The 10,479-nt window shown below is 35.8% G+C and overlaps 1 protein-coding gene across 2 annotated transcripts in view; it reads left to right on the top strand.

Annotated features, from left to right (window-relative positions):
• Window positions 1–838: 838 nt before the first annotated feature.
• The window catches only part of LOC111801329 (cyclin-T1-3-like), a 15,541-nt gene continuing 5,900 nt past the window's right edge, over window positions 839–10,479 (top strand). For both annotated transcript variants that reach the window (XM_023685287.1, XM_023685286.1), the window contains exons 1-3: window positions 839–1,033; window positions 1,168–1,262; window positions 1,981–2,279. In XM_023685287.1, coding sequence (XP_023541055.1) covers window positions 2,053–2,279 — 227 coding nt within the window. In that variant the 5' untranslated portion in view covers window positions 839–1,033; window positions 1,168–1,262; window positions 1,981–2,052. The remainder of the gene's footprint in view (window positions 1,034–1,167; window positions 1,263–1,980; window positions 2,280–10,479) is intronic.

Genomic DNA, 10,479 nt, shown 5'->3' with positions numbered 1-10,479 from the left:
GGAATAAATTACCCATCCGGGAGCAAAATCGGTTATGCATGCTCTTATTGCCAAAAAGAAAATTGACTTCATTAACGACACAATTGAAGAACCGTCTCCAGATTCAAATTCAACCGAATTTGAACTCGGAAATCGCTTTTACCTCTCACAAGCTTCATCCCTCTTTACGAGTCAAGTGGGTAAAGGTAAATGCAACCTTGGAGAAGTATAGAATAAGTCAACTAAACTACCTTTCCCAACTCTAAAAATTTCACCTTTCAAATTAAATTAAAAATTATATTTTTATTTTTTAAAAATAAAAATGAAAATAATTCAATATATATATATTTTTTTATTAATTTCCTATTATCTTTTATTAATATTATTTAGTTCGGAGCAAACATTATGCTCGTGTTTGATATATCTTCCTATTCGTCGAATTAAAAAAAAAATTAATATTATTAATTTAATAGAAAAATATTTCCCCGACCTTCTATAGATAACTAACTTATTGACGAAAAAATCGAATTGAATAATTTCATATTCACTCGAATCTATTCTCTATAAAATCAATTTTTTTTTATCCGATCAGCTATTTTACTTACATAATTAGCTAAATATAAGAGATTATCTCATTGACACGAACAACGAAACGTGGATATTTTATGAGATTTTATGAAAGTAAAGGGGTAAAATTCTAATTTTTAAAAAATGTTAGGACCTAAATTTTAATTTTTTGGAAATTGAGGAAATAAATTTGCAATTTATCCTAAAAGAAAAAGAAAAAGAAAAAGAAAAAGAAAAAAGAAAAAAAAAGAAAAATAATGATAGCAGAAAGGTCAAAGAGTCTGAGTGTGTTGGCTCTTTGTTTGCGCGGTCGCTTGCCGTTCTTCCCTCCAACCCTCTAGGGCATACCACACACCAACACTGCGCCATCTCCATCTCCCAATTCCATGTTTTTCCTCAATTTCCTTCTCAATCTCTCTCTGCTATCGATTCCAGCTCTTCCTTAGCAGCTGCTCTCTCGCGGGCTCACACTCACGGTTTTGTATCTGTACGTTTCTTCTAATCCTTTGGTTTTTTGACCTTTTTGTTACCCTCTCGTGTTGTTTTGTGGGGTTTTAATGTTTTTATCTCGATCTTCCTCTCATTCGTCTCGCTAATTGGTATTGTTCTACTATTCGGCAGGGAGGGAAGCTCTTGGATTTCGCGAATTCTGAGAGCTTTGGATAAGGAAAATCGTGGTGTTAATGAGCTTCGTGGAAAGAGTGGATAATGCGAAGGTAAAGATCGAAGACTTGTACTTTCCTGTTTCTTACTTGAGAACTGTTTTTTTCACCCTGTTTCTTCATACTCGCTTGGAGACTGTTGGCGTTTTTGCTTAATCGGTAAGGAATTATTCGAAGTATGCAAAAATGGTAATGGTGAGTTGTAAGGGCTTATGACTAAAGAGAATAGGTATATGGGTAAGCTTACTATACATGAATTTGTGCTTCTAATAACTGATTGCTAGGGAATGGACAAAAGGATAAGGAGCATATTCGGTTCCACATGAGAATAAGTTCTGAAAGAATTTTGTCCCGAAGTGGCTTGAAGTTGTATTTAACAGACCTGAGTTACATGAAACTGGCCTTTTATGCTAGCAAGTGTAGCCTTTCTAGTTTATAGCATATGGATTTCCATTCTTTGTCGTGCTTTTACATTTGCTTATTAGGAATGAGTTCCAATAAGGTACTAACTAAATAAAGTCGTTCATTCCAAAATTATGGTCTGTGAATAATGATTCCCTACTAACAATAACATTAACTTTTCATTACAATTTTTTTTTTCTTTTTTAAAACACTTCTTTGAACAGAGTTAAAACCGTTTTCGAAATAGCCCAAATTTTTAATGAACTAAAAACTAGTATTTGAAATATTTTTATTGGTCACAGTGACTTTGTCAGTTCGTGATTTTTGTGATTTATATCTGAATTTGTACTTATCTTGATCTTATTGGCAGGAAATAGCTGTTTTAGTTTAAGGGAGTTGAATCGATACAGAAAATTGGCATTGTTCTAGGCTATTGAACATCATGTCTGGATTTCTACCATTCGATTCAACACATCATAGAACATCTGATGGTGGGTCTTCGAAGAGTTCTCAAGACAAGCAAGACGAAGCAGGTCATTGGTACTTGTCCAGAAAGGAAATCGAAGAAAATTCCCCATCAAGAAGAGATGGTATTGACTTGAAGAAGGAGACTTATTTACGAAAGTCATACTGCACATTTTTGCAAGATCTGGGCATGAGGCTTAAAGTGTAAGTCTTTGATGCTTGATTTTACCTAAATATTATGTATGTGGTAAATGGGGAATTTGTTGTGCAAGTCTGTATTTAGCGTTTAATGAAAACATGAATATTTTTTTTAGTGACTTATAGGATGCCCATTCATCTTATGCCTTAGTTCATATTGCAGTTTGGCTATGAGTATCATAGGCTAAAATGCACATTTTGAGCTTTATTCCATATGGATGTATGTTAAAAGTATGCGATTATGTAAAAATGCATTTGAGGAACAGGGTAGATTACAAATGTACCCCTTTACCAAAACCAATAGTGTTATTGAAGAGTTTGGGTAAAAGTACCTTCCTGTTAAGCGCTGATTGCATCATTAACTTTTATTTAAAAACTCTGGTTCCTCTCATGCTAATTCCCAAAACAGTGGTACCATGAAGCTCACTAATATGATTATTTAGGGTTTTACCTTTTTGAATTCTAGAGGGGAAACACCCTTGGTAGATTTGTTATTTTGGGTGGGGGGTGAAGAGTCGCAAGATTTTCATTAGAAACACAAAAGGAGGATAGAGAGACAAGAACTCTTTCTCCTAAACCCTAAAATTGGGATTGGAAAAAGAGAAGAAACTGCAATCAAGGCAAGTTAAAAATGTTGCCCAAAAGGGAAAGCATATATGTTGTCCAACAGGGAAAGCATGTATACTAAAATGCATCACCTTATAAGTAGTCGTAAACCTCCCTCTTGCAATTTGCATTGTAGCTAGAGTTGGCCCAAATAGTTGCTTTGATACCAATTCGGAGTAGCCTTAGAGGATAAAAAGAGTTTTCTTTACAATATTTAATCAAATCTTTATTATGAATCTAAGTTTTGGATACATGAGAGAGATTCTCTATTTGAAGAGAATTATGGCAAATACAAATTCAAAAAGGGAAATTAAAAGGGATTAATCAAGAATATAACCATTAATATGAATTTATCCCAATTTACCCTAATCCTACGACATCATGGAGTCTTATGATGAAAGGAAAGAACCACATTGACGCTGCATGATATTTAGTTGCACATTGACATGGAAAACCTTCGGATATAATATAAGGCTAAAATTTGTCTATGAAGATCATGTTGTTTCTCTCCTTCCAAGGACTTCAAAGGAAAGCCGTATAAGCTGTATCCATAGGATCTCCTTGTCTTTTTTTGAAAGGATGCCCACCAACAAAGCCTGATGGCAACTACTATTGTCCTTATGCAAAGGAACTACCACTCAAAAGCTACTAGAATGGAAGTCCAAAATTTTCTTGTGAAGTCGCATGATCAAAATTAATGCCCATGTTTTATCATCCATGATGGGAAATGCAACACAATTTGGGAGTAATTTTTGGATTAGATATTGTGTTTTGATAGCTTTGTGGTGAAGCTCTGAGCAAAAAGAATTATACATTCCATGTGTACTTGTCTCTCCAAAGAGGCCACAAAAGGAAACCTTGTGTGGGTCACTACCTTCGGTTACTAATCATGGATTTCAACTTTCTTGGGATTAAGAGGCCACATCCCATTGTCTTCATTGGATGTGGATGGAGGAATTATTACTTAGGCGTTAATCTTTTGGCTAGGAGGTTCTTCCGGTGGGTTTGGGCTCCCTTTTGTACCGGCTAGTTTTTTTGACCTTTTATATTTGTTCTCGTTTTTAAATGAAAACTTGCTTTCTAAAACAATTGTCTCCTTAGGGACAATAGCTAAGTTTTTGGGCGAGGGTAAGCTACTTGGTAAGTTCATCTTTAAGGTGGCATGGGAAGGTCGTTGTTGCAAGGTTTATAGTGGTAGACCAACACAAACTTGAGCATTCTTCGAGGTCTAAAGAGCAAGGAAATAGGGAAATCCTTGGATATGGGAGAATGAGGCACCCAAGATATTGGATCCTTTACTTTTTTATTGTAGGCTCTATCCTTTATGAGGTTGAAGGATTTCAAAATTGTAGTCCAAAGACCTTGGTGAGTTGGGAGGCAATGAGGAAGCTTCTGAACCTTGGGAGGCTACAATCGGGGAATTTAAGGATTCGTAACAAAGCTTTTCTGACAAAATGGCTTAGAGGTTCTCTCTTGAATTCGTTTGGTATAAGATTATTGTAAATACGGTCCTCATCTATTTGAGTGGGTGTTTGGGTGGAATGTAGACAATTCTAGACTAAGAAGCACAAACACTTTAGTTTGGCTAATATGTTCGTGGTCGATATGTATCCGTCACTTGGACACTCTAACACTTGTTGGGCATATATAAACACATGTTAACACATTAGGTATGTGTTAGACCCTAGTTATACAAAGTTAATATAAGTCTCAGCATCTTTTAAACAAATACCAAGCACTTGTTTAGTATACTAATTAGACTCTTGCTAATATTGGAAAAAACTAGTAAATTTTGAGAATAAAATACATTGAACTCATTTTTTAAGCACATAGATGCATAAATTTATCATCTTTGAATTTCCTTGTGTAAAAAATATATGGTTGTAAAAAGGGAGAATGGCCGAATATGTACCTAGGACTACCTCTAAAAGGAAATCACAGATCCTTTTCCTTCTGGAAGATTATTATTGAGAAAATAAAAAGAAGGTTGTCAACATGGTCATCACGTTATACTTCAAAAGGCGGAAGACTTACCCTAATACAAGCCACATTATCCAACCTCCCTACCTACTATATGTCTCTATTTGAAATGCCACAAAAAGTGGCCGCGGATATAGAAAGACTTTTCAGAAATTACTTGCGGAAAGATAGCGCACACCTTGTTCGTTGGAATATTATAAACTTCCCAACAGAAAAGGGAGGTCTCAGTCTTCTCTCGATAAGGAAGAAGAACACAGCTCTCCTCGCCAAATGGATATGGAGATATCATCATGAAGAAAAGGCCTTATGGCGAAATCTTACAAAGGCTAAATATACTCCTACATCAAACAAAGATCACCTCCCTCCATCTTCTACAAAAGGGCCTTGGAAGTACATAAAGAAACATCAAAATCTCATCACCCACCGAACTCGCCATAGGGTGGGGAATGGGGGAAGCACATCATTTTGGACCAACCCATGGATTGAAAACACCACGCTAGCTTTTTGAAGTATCCACTTTTGTATCGGCTTTCTCACAACAAAAAAGGCACGATTAAAGAAAGGTGGAATTTTGTCAACAAATTTTGGGACTTGAAGCTTGGTAGGAATCTAAAGGATAATGAAGCAGCGGAGTGGGCCGAATTAAGCCTTGACCTTGCCCCTGTGGTATTGTCAAACAAAGAAGACTCATTAACTTGGCTCCCCAGCGCTGACGGGGTCTTTTCTACAAAATCCTTGATTATGGACATGGGGGAAAAAATAGAAGCAATAAATCCCACGCTAGCAAAGACTAAATATGGAAAGGACATCAACCTAAAAAGGTGAAGTTCTTCCTTTGAGAAATAGCGCATAAAGCCATCAGCGCAAGTGAAAATCTTCAAAAAAGAATGCCTTACATCACCCTCTCTCCAAATTGGTTCCACTATGCAAGAAAGCAAACGAATCACAAAGTCACTTGTTTATGTAATGCACATACACTCAAAATTTCTGGACAACGATTCTTAATATATTCGGATGGCATCTCACATTTCCTAGGGAGGTAAAGGATTTTTTGGATATGGCCTTAATGTACCACCCTTTCAAGAACGCAAAAGCCCTATTATGGAAAAACCTCATCATGGCTTTCTTTTGGAATCTGTGGAAAGAAAGAAATCAGAGAATATTTGCAGAAACGACACAGACCTACACTAAGCTTTTCGACAATGTTGTTTACCAAGCTATATCTTGGTGTAAACTGTCTAATATTTTTACTTCCTATAGTTATACCTCCCTCATTGCAAATTGGGAAGGTCTTTTGTAAACATCATGGATTATACATCCCTCTTGTAAATTTCACTCATCAATGAAATTGTCTCTTATAAAAAAAAAAAAAATAAAATAAAATTGGTAAGTGTATCCTTACTGTGCTTGTGTTCTAGATATTTAAAAAAGGACGTGTCACCGTATTCTTGTCTTATCATATTCGTGTCTCGTATCCGTATTCATGCTTTTTAGCTTCCAAATCTTTGGAAAGAGATCTCTACTGAGCTCCTATCTTTCTCTTTGTTGGTCATTGTTTTGTGAGTGGTGGGAGAGATGCTTACTTTTTGGGAGGATAGGTGGGTGGGGTATAGTCCCCTTTACTCCATGTATCCTCATTTTTATCACATGGCCTCCATGAAAAATAGTTTTGTGGCTGAAGTCCTTAGTCCTTTGAGGAGCTCCCCTTTTTTCAATGGGTTTTTGTTGTTTGTAATCCGATAGGGGAACTTTGAACATCTTGGCTCTTCTATCTTTGATCAGGGATTGGCCTTACTGAAGAGAAAAAATGTTCACTTTTGGAGTCCAAACTCCACTAGGGTAGCTCATTTTTCCGTGTTAAATCCCTTTCGTTTAGTGAGTCATTTTTTCCCCTTTCTCCTTATTGCATTGGGAAAGGTTCAATCCTGAAGGTTCATTTTACTTTTGGTAAGTTATTCATGCAAGAGTTAATACTTTTGAGGGCTTTCAAGAAAGATGCTTTTGTTGTTTGTGCTATTTTGTTGCATCCTTTGTCGAAAGGCAAAGGAAGATCTTGATNTTTTTTTTTTTTTTTTTTTTTTTTTTTTTTTTTTTTTTGCCTGGATGTGTTTGTCTCTCAATTTGCTAAATATAGTGGTTGCAAGGAGATGATCGAATGGTTCCTTCACATCTTGCCTTTTCGTGAGAATGAGAGATTCTTGTGGAGGGCGGGGTGGGGTGAGAAGCATAATCGAATCTTTAGAGGAACGGAGAGAATCCCCAATGATGTTTTTCCACTGTCAGGGTTCTATGTTTCCCTTTGCATGTTAGTTTCTTAGGTCTTTTGAAATTATTGCTTTGTATTATTTTAATTGATTGGATGCCCTTTCTTTAATTGAGTTCCTTTTGTAGGCTTGGTTTTTTTTTTTTTGGATACCTTTGTTATTCCTTCACTTTTTCTTGATGCAAGTTCAGTTTCTAATTAAAAAAAAAGAAAAACTAGAACCATGGCTTAAATTCCAATCTTTGCCCAGATGACTCTTTCCCATGAAACAAGGTTAATGTGTAAATAATCATGAATGATGTTTTTCCCCCCTTTACTTGGGAATGAGGAAGATATAAGTATTTGCTTCCCCTTTATTGGGGATAAAATTCTATGGTTTCCATCATTTCACGCTTTCCAATGACTATCTTTCATTACATTTGACCATAAGGTGTTCATACCATTACGAAAGTCTCCAAAAGATGAAGCAAATTGTCTTTGCAGTAAGTGATTTTGAAGACTTTTTGGAATAAGGACACGTATTTTTAGTAAACCATCCCTTATCATTTAGATCACTTTTTCTTGTAATGACTTGGAATGATTTAGAATTCTACAGATAACTTGTTCTTCACAGTTCACACCCACTTCAAGAGGCACTCTACATTCATCGCTTGGTAGTATAGAATCCATTATGACATCTTTTGAAATGTTCATACCATTACAAACATCTCCGAAAGATGGAGCAAGTTGTCTTTGCAGGAAGTGATAAAGGTTCGAAGACTTCTTGGAATAAGAACTCTTATTTTAAGTTAACCTTCCATCATCATTTAGATCATATTTTCTTGTAATGACTTGGAACGATTTAGAATTCTGCACAACAGTTGATTTTCACAGGCCACATCCACTTCAAGTACTGCACTAAATTCATTTGTTTGGGACTTAAGAAACCAAGACTCGATCAGCCCACTTTTAGACCACACTACATTCTTCTTTCTAGGATGAGAATGGGAACAGTGTAAGGGCCAGATTTTAGAAGACAAGTAGCTTGTCCGCTGCACTATTTGTGGTGCTTTCTCAATTACACTATGGGCTAAACCAATCATGAGTTTCAACTTGCACAGAACCTTGAGAAGAAATTTACCTTAAAGGGATTAACCCCAATTAAACTGAGGACTTTATTGTTGTTGTTAAAGTCTGCTGCCACTCCTCTTTATTCTCAATTGGCTAAATTATGAAGACCAATTGTTGAGCGTGAGTTTAAAGGTGGATTGTTGAGTAAAAGGAGTCTAGGGTGTCGTTTCAATGGTTGTTAGTACTTTTGTTTTGATTCCTTTCTCATCATGTATTTTGTAATTAAATGAATTTTTTCACCCCAATTTGAAAGCAAATTCTTCTGAAAATAATGAATCTCTCATCAAGTCATTGGTTTGCTTAAGTCAGTATTTATTTCATTGGTTTGAATTTCAAAGGGTTTATTTATTTTTTTTATTTATCTTAGTTTGAGGTAGTTTTCTTTGCAGAATTTTGAGAGGCTTTTAGGGTTCTTTTTCATTAGGGTGGAAGATTGTTTAAGTTAGCATTTATTTCCTTGGTTTGAATTTAAAAAGTTCTTGTTGGAAGAAGCCTTTTCTCATCCGACGTTTATTCTAGTTTTTAGGGGCATTAATGGTAAGTCTAAATTGTCTTTCATTTTCAAGATAATAATTTCAGATTTTGGGTCTCTAGGCAGTATACTCCTCAAGTTTGTTCGGTTTTCATTAATGTGCATGAGGAAGAAGATTGTAATCATTTCTAGGTTCTGGATTTGTATTTTCTTTCTTTTTTTAAACTCCCATCGATTATTTGAACCCTTGAACATTTTTTCATTTTTATTATACCATTGATAAGTTGTTTCTCGTTAAAAAATAAATTACTTAATGGAGGTGGATGGCTTTTTGGAGCTGGCTAAGGTATAAGGAAACGTATTAGTGTGTACCTGCCCTAGCTTAAATGCATCATTGCCCAATAGCAGCTTGTAACAAAGGCGTGAACACCTATTGTGTTTTACAAAATGATTGAAACTAAACTAGGCCCTTATCTTCCTACCATATTTGGTAACAATTATCTTGTTGCCAAAGGGCACATTCTTCCAATATCAAGTATTTCAGCCACCTAGCGACCAACGGAAAATTATTCCTCAAATTGCCTAATAGTGAGTACTCAAAACTGACGGAAATGACCCTACTTTTCCATTGCCAGGTTGCCTTGTAATCGTTGTTACCCCTGGGGAAATTCCTCGTACAATGTTTGATCCTCTTAGTGAGCGACAAAAAAGTTAAGTTGGGAGTATTTTGGGCATCCCTTGTATAAAAGTTGAGGTCAACAACCATTAATTGAAGCTTTTGGTATTATCACTCCAAGAAATAAATAAGAGATTTAAGTTCTAACTAGTAGTAGCACACTTGAGTCATCTATCATAGCATTAGAACTTACTTCCTTTAAGTTCATGATGTCTAAGATGCTGATCAAGTTCAGAGTGCGTTTGAAATCATCATCCTTTAGGTCTTCTTGAAAATGAATTGTACCGTCTATGCATGGGAGATGGCTTGCTATGCTTTGCTCTTTGTCAACGATCAACTTTTATGATGTCTATGATAACCTTTGTCTATTCTGTTGCCCATTAAGTTGCCCAATATATTGGCTGGAAAAATGAAGATGAATAGAGAAAATGTGTCATCTCATCTCAACCTCCACCAATACTTCACCTAGGTCGATCATTTGATAAGATACAATTTCATTGATGTATGAAATTTATAAAAGGCGATCTGTCCATGTAGATTAAAAAAGCGAAGGGAAGCCTGAAAGTATGTAGCATAAAGATTAGACATTTTACACCATGAAATAGCATAGTAAGTGATCAAATTGAAAAACTTATTGAAAGGTTGCTCTTTATCAATGAAGTCACGTTGTTTCCATCTTTTCCTGAGAATCCAAAAGAAAATGGGAGTAATATGCATCCAAAGTATGGCCTTTGTATTTTTAAAAGGGTGATTGTAGAGAGGAAAACTTCAATTTCAAGAGGGAAGGTCAAATACCATCCAAAATGCCGAGCCAACTCTAGTGTAAAATTGAGCTGCAAACATGCAATGCATAAATAAATGTTCTGGGGTTTCATCAAGTCTTTTGACATATAAAGCATCAACCCAGGGAGATGGCAAGAAGGCCATAGGAGCTGGAAAACATCATTGGTATTTGCAGAGAGATATCCTATGAAGTGTAGAATGATATCCTATGGAGAGAGAGAGATGCTTTTTATGGTGGTATTCAAAACCTCTAGTTGTGGCCTCTTTGCAATGTGATATCCTATGTGAGTGTGGGTAGTGAATGACCGGGGGGGGG

This window comes from Cucurbita pepo, chromosome LG09 (genome assembly GCF_002806865.2).
Source record: "Cucurbita pepo subsp. pepo cultivar mu-cu-16 chromosome LG09, ASM280686v2, whole genome shotgun sequence".
Classification (NCBI taxonomy): Eukaryota; Viridiplantae; Streptophyta; class Magnoliopsida; order Cucurbitales; family Cucurbitaceae; genus Cucurbita; species Cucurbita pepo.
Note: the sequence above shows the minus strand (reverse complement) of the source record. Positions and strands in the feature narration are given on the sequence as shown.